At 36.7% G+C, this 18,514-nt stretch overlaps 1 protein-coding gene across 2 annotated transcripts; it reads right to left on the bottom strand.

The window, feature by feature from the left end:
- Nucleotides 1-1,785: 1,785 nt before the first annotated feature.
- On the bottom strand, nucleotides 1,786-18,503 carry ABHD17B (abhydrolase domain containing 17B, depalmitoylase). 2 transcript variants are annotated; one of them, XM_081945169.1, is made up of 5 exons: nucleotides 18,132-18,503; nucleotides 10,265-10,498; nucleotides 10,024-10,177; nucleotides 6,780-6,959; nucleotides 1,786-5,358 (listed from the first exon to the last, which is right to left on the bottom strand). In XM_081945169.1, the coding sequence occupies exons 2-5, from the start codon at nucleotides 10,488-10,490 to the stop codon at nucleotides 5,139-5,141; spliced, it is 780 nt and encodes a 259-aa protein (XP_081801295.1). In that variant the 5' UTR covers nucleotides 10,491-10,498; nucleotides 18,132-18,503; the 3' UTR covers nucleotides 1,786-5,138. The 2 variants fall into 2 exon arrangements, with proteins under 2 accessions (XP_081801295.1, XP_081801294.1); XM_081945168.1 differs by having other exon boundaries at nucleotides 10,024-10,498; nucleotides 18,132-18,502.
- Between the last annotated feature and the right edge of the window lie 11 nt (nucleotides 18,504-18,514).

The raw sequence follows: 18,514 nt of genomic DNA, 5'->3' as shown, positions 1-18,514 counted from the left end.
CTCCCCCCCCCCAAAAAAACAACAATAAAAGTTCCATAAGCAATATCGCATAAATTTAGGACATACTATGTTCCAGCTATCTTCTGAAAGATGACCAAAATTACATGATGGTGAGAATTATATAGTGGGGCAAAAAAGTATTTAGTCAGCCACCAATTGTGCAAGTTCTCCCACTTAAAAAGATGAGAGAAGCCTGTAATTGGCATCATAAGTAGACCTCAACTATGAGAGACAAAATGAGAAAACAAATCCAGACAATCACATTGGCTGATTTGGAACGAATTTATTCGCAAATTATGGTGGAAAATAAGTATTTGGTCAATATCAAAAGTTCATCTCAATACTTTGCTATATATCCTTTGTCGGCAATGACAGAGGTCAAAAGTTTCCTGTAAGTCTTCACAAGGTTGGCACACACTGTGGCTGGTATGTTGGCCCATTCCTCCATGCAGATCTCCTCTAAAGCAGTGATGTTTTGGGGCTGTCGCTGGGCAACACGGACTTTCAACTCCCTCCAAAGGTTTTCTATGGGGTTGAGATCTGGAGACTGGCTAGGTCACTCCAGGACCTTGAAATGCTTCTTATGAAGCCACTCCTTCGTTGCCCGGGCGGTATGTTTGGGATCATTATCATGTTGAAAGACCCAGCCACGTTTCATCTTCAATGCCCTTGCTGATGGAAGGAGGTTTGCACTCAAAATCTCACGATACATGGCCCCATTCATTCTGTCCTGTACACGGATCAGTCGTCCTGGTCCCTTTGCAGAGAAACAGCCCCCCCCCCCACAGCAATGATGTTGCCACCCCCATGCTTCACAGTAGGTATGGTGTTCTTTGGATGCAACTCAGCATTCTCTCTCCTCCAAACATGACGAGTTGTGTTTCTACCAAACAGTTCTATTTTGGTTTCATCTAACCATATGACATTCTCCCAATCCTTTTCTGGATCATCCAAATGCTCTCTAGCAAACTTCAGATGGGCCCGGACATGTACTGGCTTAAACAGGGGGACACGTCTGGCACTGCAAGATCTGAGTCCCTGGCGGCGTAGTGTGTTACTGATGGTAGCTTTTGTTACATTGGTCCCAGCTCTCTGCAGGTCATTCACTATGTCCCTCCGTGTGGTCCTGGGATTTTTGCTCACCGTTCTTGTGATCATTTTGACCCCACGGGGTGAGATCTTGCGTGGAGCCCCTGATCGAGGGAGGTTATCAGTGGTCTTGTATGTCTTCGATTTTCTAATTATTGCTCCCACAGTTGATTTGTTCACACCAAGCTGCTTGCCTATTGCAGATTCAGTCTTCCCAGCCTGGTGCAGGTCTACAATTTTGTTTCTGGTGTCCTTCGACAGCTCTTTGGTCTTCACCATAGTGGAGTTTGGAGTGTGACTGAGGTTGTGGATACGTGTCTTTTATACTGATAACAAGTTCAAACAGGTGCTGTTGATACAGGTAATGAGTGCAGGACAGAGGAGCCTCTTAAAGAAGAAGGTACAGCTCTGTGAGAGTCAGAAATCTTGCTTGTTTGTAGGTGACCAAATACTTATTTTCCACCATAATTTGCAAATAAATTCTTTCCAAATCAGTCAATGTGATCGTCTGGATTTGTTTTCTCATTTTGTCTCTCATAGTTGAGGTCTACCTATGATGCCAATTACAGGCCTCTCTCATCTTTTTAAGTGGGAGAACTTGCACAATTAGTGGCTGACTAAATACTTTTTTGCCCCACTGTAAAACAATACTGCTGAAAACAGGATTCCATTACTATTAATAAAACAATTGAAACATTGTAATCAAAAGCTAGGTTTTATTTGAGCTGTCTGAATGTACAATGATTAGCAGGATTTTTAAAACAGAAATAATTCCAGAGTAAAGCTTAGGGCCAGGATTGACACTGAATTAATCCAATGTTAAACAAAAGGACAAACACAAGCAAATGTAGTAAAGATTAACATTCAAGATTTAACTTAATCGAAATAATTTCCATTTACACGACTTCTTTAAATTGTTATTTTATTTTCTGGAATTATGTATATTTCTGTCATTACCTTGTATCCACATTTCCAAATGTGGAGGCTCAACTACCCAAGAGTAATAGGGTCAGTTTGAGGTAGTGTGCAGTATTAAACCAGACAATTACATCCATTTACTTGCAAACTATAGCATCCAATTGGGCAGCATATCAGTGATTATTATAGTTACCCAGCTTGACACAGCACAAAAGTGAATATATTTATTAGTGTAAAGTATTTTTTAAAACCACCAATTCCATAATAAAGATGGCAAGACATTTTTCACTAATGGTTTTATCTCTGGGTTCTGCTGAAATTACCATGACTGAGTCAGTAATAATGAAGAACCAGAAACAAATTTGATCTGGAACTGTCAGTATTGCCTTAAATGCCTGCCCAATTCTTAAAATCTCTTGCAGTGGGGTGGGGAAGCAATTTGCCACCCTTTTTCTCCTCTTCTAAAAATTACTGTACAAAATATGTTTTAGGAGTACAATTTTACTAGTAAGTAAAATTGAAATAATGTTATTTCTTAACAGTATGCTTGTGTCCTATTAGATGGAATCATATTTCTCCCACCTCAAAGGCCAGTATGCATCAAAAATACATAATTCAGATTACTTAAAAGTCATCACTGATTTGTTTTGGTAAGGTAAAACTTATCATGCTTATTTAATATGGATGGAATGGACGGAAGTATAGTGTTTACATCTTTTACATTAAGTTGCTACATCCCCAGGCAGTACTTATCTCTTTACTGCTAGTAAATAAATGCACAACTTTACCCATATACTTCTCCTATATGTATGCAGATGATTGAAAGACAAAGCAGCTGTAGTTGTAAATTACAGTTGATAATAGCCACTAGGGGAAAACTCATTGCTTAATAACCAAATCATACAGAGTGGCAAATTCTACATTCTTTGTAAGTACAATCTGAAATGTAGGGCAATCTAATCGTAATATAAATGAGCTTGCTACTGATACATACCGTTGCAAACACCCTATTGTAAAATGGCAAGTTGGTGGCCCCAGCACACAACAGTAATTCATATATTCATCAATCCCAATCTACATCTTTGGCTGGTAGTCACTTTTGTAGCTATTTATTCCACTGTTCTAGGAAAGGATATATGAAACAATATTGATATTAAACTGAACTTTACTGGAGCAACTTTTTATTTGAATTATTAAGGATTTTAGAGAAAAGATGTAGTATATTTAATATGAAAGTCAAAAAGTTAAAACTACCAAAATGTAATCAATTTTGTCAGTATTTCATTAAAATCAAAACTATTTTTAGGACCAATGTTCAAGCTCCGAGCATTTCAGATTTTATTGATTTTGGAATGCACCCACTGAAGTCATTAAGTGTATGGGACTAATAACTAAAACAACCCAATCGCTAGTGCATCACTCTAACTGGAGAAGGTATGCATTTTTAAATATACTAATAAAAGATATCCTTTAAACTATACTGGTAAAACAGCATCTCAAGCAAAGAACTGGTTGCTAATTTTCTTGGATTCAAGCTCTGCATGATCAAATTGCCAATGGATACAAATAGTTCATGAAGGTTGGCTTAGGCATATTAAACATATTAAAACTAATTGAAATATTATTTATAAATGGTATGGATTGAATTATTACATTTCCTAGATCTAACACTGTAACTGACAATTTGCTAGCTATTGTGATAACTCACAGTTTTCCTTATATATTTAATATATTAAGTCCTTCATTTATGAAATCAAAAAAGCAATTTAATTAGAAGCCACAATGGCTTGCTCAAATTGGGAGCATATACTTGTCAAATGTCTTCTATCCCCTAAAAAAGTGGATGCTATAAGTAGTAAAACCTCTGGCAACAAGAAATTGATCTAGATTTTAGGAATCACTAGAGTTTAGCGAGATGTTTTAGTCACATCAGAAATTGTGCTCTCTTACTGTGTTCACAGAGAAAGAACTAATCAGGAACAGTTTCTATTTTGTACAAACACTTCAGAATTGTAAATTTTTCTTAAGAGTTAAACACGTCAGAATCTAAGCATTTACAATACATCATACAATATTCTCAGACAATCACAAGAATAAGCAGAACAGGTTAACTACATAAGGCTTTAAAATTAGAAGCACAGTGTGTATTTGAATATTATTTTGCTTACAAGTCAGGCTATATTTTAATTGTATTCAAGCAAAAATGTATTCTAGGGAAAGGCAGCTTATTTTATGAGTTGTCAACATTTGTTTTACTATATAGGAGTACATTAGTAAACGTTCATAATAATTGAAAGAATTCTATATTGTAAAACATTCAAATCAAAATGTCAACTAAATCTGTAAGTTTGTATGTTTGTCTATATAAAAAAATCAAATCAATATCAGATTTTTTGGAAGATTTTTACATGATTATTTTAAAATAGCTGTATATAAAGTTCCTTAGATTACTTGCCGATATCACGGAGATATTGCTTCCGTATTTTGTTGTGTTTCTATTGGCCTTGTTAATAAAGCAGTGCTTTGAAAACAGCATTTTTGGCCATTAATCAGTTAGGAAAAGAAGAAGAAAACACTGAGAAGAAGACAAGGTAATAAAATACTTATTTTGATTTGCTCCCTATAATAAGGCCTGTAAAATTCAAGTGGTTGTCTTCATTCTTTTTTATTCCTTCAAATGCAATGGCTATTTGTATTTTATAACTGCTTCAATTATACCTGTGCAACAGAACATGTCACAGTACATTTTGAGATGTTTAAAAAATATTGTATATAAACCTGTTTGGGATATGCTAAAGTATTTGGCAACACATTTACAGCATCAGAGTTTACATAATTAAAATTGTACTTCCTTCTAAGATTTTTGTACATCTTAAAAAGATTTGCAAATTGCCTTAAGTATATAAGAAAACTTGCACAAAATATATAAACTACACAGGTTTTGTTCCATCATCTACAATTCGTTAATACTGGCATTAAAACCTTCATTAATTGTGTTTACAAATCATTTTACCTGTACATTTATGAAGGCAACTGACCTGATTTGAAAACAAAACCATCAGGTTTTATGTTGTGGCTATTAAGATCTGGAGTTCAGCAATGAAATTCAACAAGTAACTAAACAAAGAGGTTTACAAATTCACCAGTTCCTGTGATACAAACTGTTTTAATCTTTCAAGATACTGTACGTAAAGTTCCACATCATTATGTCCTGCTCCTTCAAGCCACAATGGTTCCACGGGTCTTTGACAACGCTCAAATAATGCTAGGCCATGTGAAAAGTCAATCACTTCATCTTCAGTCCCATGGATTATTAACACTGGAGAAGTTATTTTAGATATCTTGTCAATACTATAGAAACACAGAAGAAGAAAAATAACACACATAGCAGAAAATTCCACAGATGTCTTATATGCATATATGGTTAAAACGAATATTTACTATGCTTTATTGACAGTATGCCATTAAAGAGTTTATTTGATGGAGATTTTCAAAACCAGGTCACACAAATTCATGTAGAAATTAAACTTTTTGGGGAAAATATACAGGATTAGCATTCTGCCATATATATATAGCAGAATTATACTGTTAACTGAAAAACAATATAAAGTGAGGGTTTTTCCTAACTTCCCCTTGGGCTCCCAACACCACCTCCATGTTTCAAAGACTAAGAAGACATTTTACAGCAAAACATTAATGAAGCCTTGAGGAGGATGAAAGCACTGGAAAAAGTTGCTGGCCTCTCTTTCATGAAACCCACATCTTTCTGCAAAAGGTAAAAACTTGAATATAGGTGGTCCTCAACATACAACCATAACTGGAATCAGAATTTCCACTGCTAAGCAAGGCAGTTGTTAATTGAGTCACACCCAATTTGACAACCTTTTTTGTCATGATTGTTAAGCAAATGACTGTAATTGTTAAGTGAATCTTGGCCATTAAGTGAATACAGCTTCCCCCACTGCCTGATTGTCAGAAGCCAGCTGCAAAGGTCCCAAATGGTGATCCCATGGCTGCAACCATCGTAAATACCTATCAGTTTTCACCTGATCCCATGACCATGGTGTCAAGTTGCAAAACGACTTCAACTGAAGCCATTCTTTCTCATGCTTACTCCTGGCTTCATTTCTTGGTTGCCATTGGGGGTGGGAGGCTTAGGAATGTGGTGCCTCAGCTGCTAGTCAAAACATCTACTAGCCGGCGTGTGAACCAAGGCTATGTCAACGGACACCTGAGGGAACTGAACAGGAACCGGTGGCTGAATTGATTGGCCCATGTGATCTAAAAGACTTAGGGGGGTGGGGAATTTCTATTCTTTTAACTATCCCTGAGCACTGGAAACCCTTTAGAGCTAGCTTCATCTTTCTAAACGCCAATACGATGTACTCAATAAAGGGCTTCTTGAACTTTAGCAAACTGTCAAGAGTCTTGACTTCCCTTGAGTTCATTACTCAGAACGATGTCACATGGGTGATGCTGCGACAGTTGTAAGTGTGAGGACCAGTCATAATCACTTATATCATTGCAATTTCAAATGATCACTAAACAAATGACTGTAAAAGGCTACCTGTATGCAGATGGGCAGGTGTTATTGCAACCCACAGATTTTGTTTAATATATTTTAACTGTCTGATATATTACAACATCAAAGGAAAAAAGTCCAGTTACCTAAAAAGTTTCACATTTAATGATTTTTCTTTTGACATTCAAGCAAAAGAGTATATGGATAACTAATTTCTAACTGCATTTTTTTAAAAAGCATAGTAACTTACTTTGGGAATGCATCAAAGCAGTATGTCTTCTTTATATCAGGAAAAGCTACTCGCATTCCTGAGGTCAGAGGAGAATGAAGAATTACAGCAGCACTTTCATAACGAGCAGCAAGATCCACAGATGGCACAGTTCCTATGCTCTGGCCATATATAATCACATTTTCAGGGCGAATTCCATATCTGAAAAAGTAGTTTTTATGTCATTTCAAAGTGATGAAATATGCTATCAATAAGGTAAATATACGTGCACATAAAATAGTAAAATTATGTATCTTACAGAATGTAAAAAAATTAATCATTTTATCCCTTTCATGAAAGGTAAAAAAAGTTTCATAAGTACAAAAAATTATTTTCAGGCAAATACTTTTAAGTGAAATATACCACTATTATACTTTTAAGACTAAAAAAATGGTAGTATATTTTAACTAATGTCTAAAGATGAGTTTATAAAAATGGCATTCAATGTTTGACAGATATTTGTCATCTCAGATGGCTGTCTGATGTCTATATTGCTTTCTGAAACACATAGCACATAGAGTTTATTAATCCAATTACCTTTTTCTAAACTGGTTTTACATACAGAGACAGAATCACACATCATTCTTTCTGGTGAGAGGAATGTATGATGCTCCTTTTTGCTGAATGACAACTTCCCTTTTATGCCAACTAGAATGCCAGTCAGGAAGCCAAACAAGCAATGAGGCAAGCAGTACTTCAATATTTAGAGCAGTGTTTTTCAAAGTTGGCAACTTCTAGATGTGTGGAACAACTACCAGAATTCTCATCAGCTGTCATCTGCCTGAGTAATTCTGTGATGTGAAGTTTACACACCTGGAAATTTCTGTTCAATTCAGACACACTGATTTTAGAGCATCCCACCTCTATCTTAGAACATGTGCAAAAAGTATTCTAGTAACTGCACAATTTCTAATTAAGAAATATCAGGAAGTATTCTTTTTTTTCTTTTTTGAATAATTTTTTTTATTAGTTTTACAGTTTTAAGGAAAAGGGTAATGGGTATGGTTACAAATTTTGACAGCTACATTATGCAGGAAATGGTACTCCCCCCGTTCTCATAACTTTCACATGTTAATAAACAAGATAATTATTACTTAGCTATATTTTGACAGCTTGTTTTTACCTTATATCTTCCAATAATTTCAATCATTTTATATCAAACAGAAAAAATTCCCTGTATCAGCAATTGCATTATTTTTCTAACTCACTTCTGAGATCTAAGTTTTCTCAATGTTGCCTCTTCCCCCCCCCCCCCCCGTCAGCACCTCGGCATCTCCCGTGTCTTGTATGTCTTGTGTGGTATCATCAGCTTTATCTAGAAGGGCTTTATTTTTTTCCATGAAGGCCTCCGCCTCCATAGTTGTATTAATTCTAAGAAATATCAGGAAGTATTCTGATCAAGGAACTACTCAAAAGTATAAAAGGTCCTAGAGACCATACAATTCTCAACTTCAATGTCTCCTGACTAAAAGGCCATTTCAAATGGATTTGCTGTTACTAACATCTACTGCTTTAAAAACAAATAAGCATACAAGGTAAGGTCAAACTTTAAAGCTATTTAAATTATTATTTATCCCTACTTCACCATAAAATCACAACAAACACCGACCTACTAATTTATAACTATTTAGGCAAGGATCTGGTTTATCTTGTTTCAAACCAGAGGTCCCAATAATTACTTAAGACTCAAGACTTACATAGAATCCTGTACACAGTCAATAAAATCAAAGGGGTTATTTAGTTAACATATGCAAGTTTTTTAAGGACAAATAAACAAATCCCTCCTTCTATATGCATTTCCAAGTAATTAAAACATTAAAACATAAAGAGCGACTGCCTTACAATGCAAAAATATTTTTGAAAAACTTAGCAATGATGAAGACAGAAATGTATTGGAAACATCAGCCTCAATTAGATTACATATTTTTTAAAGTTTAAGAAATTAGTTTATTTAAAAAAACCATCACGCCTAGTAACAACAATAAAAGGTAACCCACTACTAACTGGAGCAAACAGTAACTGCTCTTGATAAATAGAATCATGACAACAGCTTGCTCACAAATATTCTTCCCCTCCACCCACAAGAATGAAAAATACAGTGCAACCATCCACTAAGATATTGTTGAAACTGCATGTGTGGTTTAACCAGAAATATTCAGGTAAGTAATACACACATTGAGTTAAAACAGCAACAACTGCTTCTTCTACTATTGCCAGTGAGGAAAGGATGGTAAAGGTGCTGTTGGGAAGGATGTAGGAAAGTAAAGGAATTAATAAAAATTTGGAATGTATCTTTAGTCTTAGCTATCTGTAAGATAGCCAGATTTTTTAAAAAATGTCAAAAAAATCCGTAAATATTCATATAAGATGGCTGCACAAAACTTTCATTCTTAATTTTCAAGCCACAGAAGAGCCACAATAGGTAGGTTAATACTAAGCCATTATTTTAAATTAACTGCTGCTCTAGTGATATAGTTCACATATAACAAGGTTTACAAATCAAAATGGATTTCTGTAATAACAGTGCTAAACATAAATAAACTATGTGATGTCTTAGAATGATGGGAACTTAAAACAATGATGCTTTAATATAAGGAAGCATTCAATGTAGAATCCCTACCACACTAAGTCAGCTTGATTCCAATACTTTATTTTCTGAAGATATGAATTAATCTGAAGTACTGAAGTACCTCTCACTTGATTCTCCTTGTCAATGGAAAATAAATCAATATTAATATTTTACTAACCTACACTACTTTATTAATCTGAACTCCACTGTCACAATGTAAACAAAACCATTATTTATCATGGGTTAGTAACATGTTCCTTACTTTACTTAATGAATTGAAAAAAAGACAATATGAACAGATTTTTAATGTAAAATCTCTCAAAGGGCTGGGCAAATCAGGACAAGTAGAGTCCAATTTCCTTACATCTTATTTCTTACAAGTCTCTAATAAAGCTTCCCTGAGGATTGAAAGAATTTGAATAACATTGGCAGGGAAAAAATGTGAGCAGTGTTACAGTCACTGTAGCACACAGCCACTAACTCTACCTTTCCCCTCAGTCTCCATACCACAATTGGTCCATTCTACAGACTTTTCCCAATGTGCAGATAAACTTTTTCAGGAGGGCTTCTACTAGGCCTATTATGCACACAGTCAAATTCACTATGAGAATAAACAAAAATTCTACTAACTTTGTAAAATAATATAACTCTATTTACCTTGTTCTAAGAGCTACCCAAGCAGCATCGATGTCAGCATACAAATTCTTCTCTGTTGGTTTTCCAGAACTTGCTCCATATCCAGAATAATCATATGAAAATATGTTGCAATTAATCCGTGAACCAAGTCCTATGTAAAAGCTGCTCATCTGACCTAAATCAACAGCATTCCCATGTGAGAAAAGTAAAGTATACTTGGCGTTAGGGGAACAACGCACAAACATACAGGCAATCCTGTTACCTTTACTGGTTCTAGTCATGAAACATTCAATAGCATCTTTTTCTCTAGAAGAGTATTGCCAGTCTGCTCGATCAGAAAGATGTAGAGTCCAACGACTCCCACTTTCATCACACATGAGTGTATAGGTGGGGTCTGGCGGCAAAAATGCCAGTTTGGAAGCTATTTTTCCTGGACATGGTGGGCAACAGAATAGGCAGCAGAGTTCACTAAATGAAAGATTGTTCATTCTCCAATCTGAAATAAGAGGGAAAGGATGTTACCTTATAGTACGAAATAACAACAACAACAACAATAATTTCAAATACTAATATACCAGGAATTTTAGAAAAATTAAAAAGGAGTGGATCAAATTCATTACACATTTTCAGTAAAACATTGAACTTTGACATATAATACCAATATTATATAAGTAATTATTGCTAAAACAACCACCATCGGGCGTTCAAATCAAACTTTTGATTAAGGAATTAGTGTTCTAAGAAAAAAAACTTTACTAATGGTGAACTCATTACCTTTTGTTTCTGAAGTGAAACATTAAATAATACCATTAGGAATGTTATTCAGCTTTCAATTTAAAATAATAGGTCAGTTATAGATCAACACCACAACACTATTTAGAAACCACTTGTAAATTGCAACCAATTTAGGTAGCAATGATTAATGCACCAGATGTGACATTCATAATCAACTGAAATTTTGAGTATTTTTTTTCATAAACTGCCAATATATTGCAAAGCTTACAAAAATATTTACAAAATATAACAATGGTCAGACAACAAATAATAAAGTAACTCTGGTTAAAGGCACCTTATGCACAGAATAGTCCACAAGCTGAAGCACTGATTTGAAGAGGCCTTTTGACTAAGGAGAATAAATGGTTTTCATTTGCCTCAATGAGACTTAATGATTTTATTTTTAATTTAACTCCTTTAAAGTCTTTATGTTGTTTATTCTTTAATAAGTTCAAACTGGGAAAATGACTTATTTCAAAATAACACTTGACTAAATAATTCTAGTGAGGATTTGGGCATATAATTGCTATTAGCAAAACAATTCTTCTAATGCCACTACAAATTAGTATACCCATTTACAAAATGTGACAGATAAAAAGGATATATAGCTGTATTCATTTGTTAATGACCATTTATTCAGCTAGTAGTCTGAGTTACAAAAACACTGAGCACAGAGACTTATGGCTAGTTCTCAAAGTTGCAGCCATTGCAGTGTCCCTGTGGTGGGTGACGTGCTTGCAATTTGGGTATTTGGCTACCAATGCACAATTACAACAGTCACAGCACTCCATGGTCTATTTGCAACTTTTACTGCTGGCTTCTGACAAGCAAAAACAATGGGTGGGGAAGTTGGCAGGAAGTCACATCTCACAGTCACATTGTGCTTCACGGCTGCACAAGTTTCTTCAGAACCACAACTGGAAACTGCTGTTATCGGTTGTTGTGGTCACATGACTTTCAACTTTACAACCCTGTTATTTAGTGACCAAGTTTCTTATCCCAATTATGGTCATTAATAGAGGACTGTTTGTTTATTTATTTATTTATTGGAATTTATATGGCCACCCACTCACTCACAGTGACTGAATGGCTTACAAAAATAAAAACCCAATATAAATACAATAAAAACAATACACCCCTCACACACCCTGGCAACAACAATCAATCAGATAAGTCACTTGATGGGGTCTATCCCACTCTGGGTTCCCCAGGCCCATTGATGAAACCAGGGCTTCAGGACCTTGCGCAAGTTTCAAAATGGAGGCCAATTTAATCTCCCCAGGGATGACGTCCCAAAGGGAGGGAGCCACCATAGGGAAGGCCCTTCTTCTGGATTCCATCAGATGTACCTCCTTAGGAAAAAAGGCCCCACAACATTCCCTGCATCCCCCTCTCTGTGAAAATATTGTCCTTTAGATAGCCGGGTCTCACATCTGGATCTGCACAAAACCATGCAGGCTATCTCATTTTGAACCAATTGGACCTTCCAGATACTTTTTAAGGGCATCCCCATGTAGAATGCACTGTAATAGTCAAGATGGATGATGACTAAGGCATAAGTGACTGCAACCCCACTGCATGTGTGCAGACAAAAAGCCATAGTAGGCAAGAAAAAGAACCTGGGTTCTTTTCTAATATTGATTACCCAATGGTAACCTTGATTGAGCCACCAAGTTTTTAAGCCGCTACCTGCACCTAATGAAATGCTGTTCAACTAAGTAATACAAACATTGCTGAGATACCACTTGAAAAAGAATATGCCAAAATCTAGAAGCCAAGTATTTTACATAATCTACTTGTTTACTTTTTACTAGTTCATTTTAAATGAACTAAATTGTAACTTTAAATCACAGTATTAATCATAGTTACCATGCTTGAACCATACTTTTTAATATCTAATTTTCTTGAATCCATGCAGCAATCATGAGACACCAGCAAAAGGAGTAGTCACAGACATGAACCATCAGGGTTGCTATGCCGAATTTAAGCACTTTTCCCTGTTTTATATCTGAATACTGACTACTTATTGTTTTCAAAATGTCTGGCTTCACACATAACTTTGTGGACCAGAGTGGATTCTTCCTGGTTTTGTTTGGCATTTAATTGGCTTTAGTTTGATTCTGTTTGGGAAACTAGGGGATTGTAACTTCTGTTGTATTTTTATTGTTTTTCTTGTAGTAAAGTTTAAAAACCTTATTTATTAATAGCATTGGTATCTTAAAATACATCACTACATCGAACACACTATTCTAACCAGAACACATTGTACCAAGAATGCTATGATCTTCCTTAGTAATAAAGCTTTTGATTAAGCACTTTTTTTAAAAAAAATGTTGTGCATTTATTCCCCCTCCTTGAAAAACAAGAACCTCAGGAATTAAACAAATCTGAACATAACCGAAGTGTCTGCAGTTCTTGTGTCTAGTTTCTTTGAAAAAGTAGATTGGATGCACAATAAATCTATTTCTCAGAAGTCAAACGACATTTTATTACAGAACTAGCAAGTAGCAAATGTCACACAAAATATATCACAAGACTCCAAAACAAATTTACAGACAAAGAAGAAATTTAGATAAAAACAGGAACTTTCATTTTTGGAAAAGGAATTCATTTAGTTTTAGACAAATGAATTTTAACTAACATTATTCAAGTTATGTTTTACTGAAAAATGGTATTTTCTAAATGTACGTTAGATTCCATAACTATTTTGAACAATAAAGCCCATGGAATTGCTGCTTGGTACAGTTGTATTCTAGCAATTCTTGCTCTACTAGATTGCTAAATAACTTAGATATTAAATCTGTTTTCCTTTATTCAGCTACTTACAAATTTAACACATGTGCAATATGCTGTATTAAATATGAGCTGGTGTAACACCTTTGCATAACAAGCAATCTGATAGCAGCACCCATGATGCTAATACTACTTCCTTTAGAAGTGTGACTAAGAAGATATATTAAAGCAAGCTATACTGTGGCACATTTTCACTATGCAGTTAGCTCAGCAATATACATGCTTAAAAATAGAAGCTAATATTTCAATATAGAATTCAGAGACATTTCTGCATTACAGATTAAATGAAAAAAGACTATTTCATTAAATACATCTTTTCGCACAGCCCCATCCATTTATAAGAGTGACTTCCATTTGAATGTTTGATAAAACCTGAGCAAATAGTAAATGGAAAGATTATAGATCAATCTTGCAATCCAATGAATTATCAAAAATCACATTCCTTTTAGTTCAACAGAGTTAATTCCAATGTGCATAAGATGATAGCAGATGGATCTTTCATTTTAGGTGCATTCAAAAAAAAAAAAAAGATGAGAACTCATTCTAGATTTTTCAGCCTTCAAACCAGCAGATAGTGTTCTCTGATATTCCAGCCACAATAGTGAAAGACTAGCTGTTGCTTTGAAATTACAAAACGTTTGCTTAAATTTTGTTCCTCCGCTTCTAAAAAGACCTATGTCATGAATCAGAGAGAATGAGAAATGAGTCTACAAAGGCCCTGACCTTACTGTGACATATTACACCCGGACAACCCCAACCTTTTCCTTTAGTCATGTGATATGGCTTCAGCCTATGAGTGAAACAATCAAGTCATCACTAAGGCTATCAATATAAAAGTGGTGCAAAACAAAAAGTATAGGTAGTCCTCAACCTATGATCACAATTGAGTCCAAACTTTCCATTGCCAAGCAAAGCGTTTAAGTGAATTTGCTCCATTTTATGACTTCACATCACACAGTTATGTGAATCGCTGCAGTTGTTAAGTGATCATTATGGTCATTAGCACATCTGGCTTGTTGGAAGCCATCCAGAAAGATTACAAATGGTGACATTACTCCAGGACAGTGCAACTGTCATAGATAGATTGGCCATAGATTTATTGGCCAAGTGTGATTGGACACACAAGGAATTTGTCTTTGGTGCACATGCTCTCAATGTATATAAGGAGAATAAAATACATTCATCAAGAATAAAAAGTTACAACACTTAGTGATAGTCAAGGTTACTAATAAGCTATCAAATCATATTAGTAAACAAATAAAACAATACTTATTAAAGATACAAGCAACATGGTTATAGTCATAAGTGGGAAGAGATAGATACTAAGAAGGAAGAGAAGAATAATAGTAATAGTCTTAGTAAATTATTTGACAGTGTTGTGGGAATTAGTTGTTAAATAGAGTGGTGGCATTCAGGGAAAAACTGTCCTTGTGTCTAGTTGTTCTGGTCATAAATATATGCCAGTTGCCAACCACTCAAATTTTGAACAGGAAGATGCGGCAATGGTCCTAAGTGTGAAAACCAATCATACGTCACTTTTTCAGTGCTGTTGTAACCTTGAATGAGGACTAAATGTATCCCTAATTTTAACACCAGTATTACCAGTCTTGCAACAAGACACAGGAAAGACTTTTATTTTATTTGCAAAGAATGAGGGTACTGTATAGGCACACAATTCCATTTTAACAATATTCCAAAAGAGCAGCAGTATATATCTTTATCTTCAAGTGCAGCAGCTCCACTATTCTTCACTGCAATGTCCATTGCAATAATGAAGGATGCCGAGTTGCACTTTTGTGGCTTATTTGCCAGTTTGCCCATATTTAACACTTTCACATTCCCATTCGAAAATAAGTCTGTCTGCTGGCAATCAACTCATTAGCTTATTCTACAACATCTAACTAGACATAGCATTTTATAAATGGGTATTTTCCCCCTATTGTCCCAATATAGGAAGAAATAGGGTACCTTTTTCCAATTGTTAATTTTGAAAACCAAGGAAGAACTAATGCCAGTACGGATGTAACTGGCACTTTTCTCCTGGTAGTATCATTCAAATTCAGAAATATACTATTCTATTTAGCTTGTGAAACATACTTTTAATTAAACTATATAATGAGTATGTCACATTTAATGAAAGCTTCTGCACACTGAACATTTATTACACTTACATGTCTGCCAAACTGGAAAGACTCAAAGTAGCTTACATTAAAAACTCAATGAAAACAACCAGAATACAAAAGGTATTTTAAAAATTAAATGACACCATTGGGAAATACATAAAAAAGTTTCAATCACAATAAAAGCATGATCACAAGCACTTTCATCTTATGGCCTGCTCAAAGTCAATTTTTTTGTCCCTTTTAACATAGAATCAGCTTTGTGCCAAATATTTAGGAGGACAACAACAGAGAAGGTACACAACAGGATCCCATAAGATGTCATTGTTTTACCATAAGGATCTGAACCCTACCTACTTGGTCAGAACCTATTGGATGGGAAAGGGAATTTAGAGAAAAGCAATTGCATAGATAGCCAAACCCAGATAACACTGTGTAGTCAGGGGTAGGTAATTAATTTTCCCAAGGAGCCACATAAGAAACTGGGGCTGTTGTGGAGGGCTATGAAAGTGTATAGGCACACATGTACACACATACATGAATTGGGGGGAAAAGCAGTTGTCTTCAAAATAAAAGCTATGCAGTTGTGTTTTGAGCATGGCATATACTTAATTACATTTGATTTCTAATTTCCAATTAACCTCATATGGGCTAGATAGGGACAGCCAAAAGTCTGGCCCAAGGCCTTAAAATGTCCAGGTCTGTTATAGAAAATACTTTGAATAGTACATGCTTTTCTTAGTTAAGCTTCAGGAACTGTCATGAAACTAGGTTTAGTCAGGACCAAATTTTGTTTGTGAAAATCTTATTTGTGGAAAAGAAATATTACCTTGATATTGTATTTTTCATTTTTTCTCACTTTTTTTGTAGAATATCTTTCTACAAAAAAGTCCTTTGAAAGTCCTTTAATAAATAATAAAGCTAGCATAGCTAGCTTGAATATTTTGCACTATTTCCTCTTAGCCATTCTTCCTTAGAATGCAATGAACACGTCATCAATATGGAATGTTAGGGTCATGGCATACAGATGGCCAAGAATATGCATTTAAAATAAACTAGAGGTAAAATATGAATTTGTTTCAAGTTTGGAGATGGTAATGTACACATTTTTTTATTTGAACAAGGATAGTTTTAAACATGCTATGCAATATATTTAAAAGGATGATTGTTTGGATGAATATATGCTATCGAACACATGGAATAAGCTATCAGAAGACATAAGAAGCCATATTACATTATTACCCTGACAAAATGTGAATGTATACAGAGGCTTGATTTGCTTGAAATAAATATTTAACGAATAGATTTCCCCCCCCAAATTAAACAGTACAATAACTCTTTAAATGGGTTTAGTTGAAACTCTTAAACATGTAAATTAAACACATGACAGCATTACCCATTCATAACAGAAACCTCATCTTGTAAGGTATGTTAGTCATTCCAAACTGGTCTTTTTACACCTTCAAAAGGCTACGGGTTAGGGAATCTTTTAGGGTGTCAAATAAGAATCAGAAACCCAATGGTTTATATTAGTTTTAGCCAAGAATATAAGCCGCCAACAAAAATCTAAAGAACACAATGCTCCAAAGAAATTCTCATTCAGAAAGATGTCTTCAGATCTTACGAAAATCCAAACAGGGTCGCAGGAGTGGGGCGAGGCTCGTGGGAAGAAAAGCTTTGTTCAGAAACACAGCCAGCACTACTTGGCGCTTTTCTATCCCCTAGAACAGTATGCCTTTCATCCTCTCTCTCTCTCCCAAAGCTGCCTCGCATACAAAAGAAGGACGAGCACAGCGCAGGACATTCTCTCCACCAAGACCCAGAGAGTGTCTCCCCCCCCCACCTCTCCAGAGCACACACACCATTCAACAACCCCAGAACTCGCCTCGATTTCTCGGCCTGCTCAACACAGCCAGACGAGCAAACCTCCCCTCCCCGTTATATAGGCCGTGGCGCTGCTCACACCGGGAGACGAGACGAAGCTCTTTCCACGGTACCCCGAAACTTCGCGGGGAGCCGAAGGCGAAATCAGGGACACCCCCCCCCCGTCCTGGCGCCGCACGAGAAAGCCGGCGAATTGCAGAGAAGGGGGAGGGGGTGAAATATACGGGGGGGGGGGGAGAGAGAGAGAGAGAGAGAGAGAGATGGAGGACAATTGCGCGCGCATACGGAGGAGGGTGCTACCCCCCCACACACACGCGGGACACACTTCGGGGGGCCCAGCAGAGCGGCTCCGGTTCCCAGAGCTCTCCCGGCATCCTCGTCCTGATCCTCCCAAAAGGCTGAACGACCGCAGGCGGCCTTAATTATACCTCAGACAACCAGCCCTCCCCCTCCTCTTACTTCGGCCACGACTGCTTGGAGAGACACCGAGGCCACTACCTTCGACCGGGGTCCCCTCCCCATTCCTTAAACCGAGGAGGCGGCAAAGAGGGCGCTCACCTCCGGACTCGCGTCCGCAGAGACCACACGGCCGCGTCCAACTGCCTAGCAGAGCGTCTGGCGCGCCTCGGCGCTCGCTCCCGGCTCGCAAACAGCGCTCGGCCCGTTCCGGCCCAGGCTCTTGAAGCGGCGCCGTTCGAAAGCCGAAGGATTCAGTTAAGCCGAGCAACCGCCGAGCGACGGCCTAAAGCGCCGGCTCGAGTTTCTCCCTTCCTCTGCTCAGCGGCGCCCAACCTCGGGGGGGAACCACCGAAGCTAGAGCGCGGCAGAAGTTCGTGCGTGTTCCGTGGGAGAAAAAAAATCCAAACCGCCTGACGGGGAACTAAACAGAAAACAGGCGAGAGGGAGAAGCTGAGGTATAGACCCCTGCCAAGCGAGGCGAG

This window comes from Natrix helvetica (genome assembly GCF_964273705.1).
Source record: "Natrix helvetica genome assembly, chromosome: 2".
NCBI classification, from domain to species: Eukaryota; Metazoa; Chordata; class Lepidosauria; order Squamata; family Natricidae; genus Natrix; species Natrix helvetica.
Note: the sequence above shows the minus strand (reverse complement) of the source record. Positions and strands in the feature narration are given on the sequence as shown.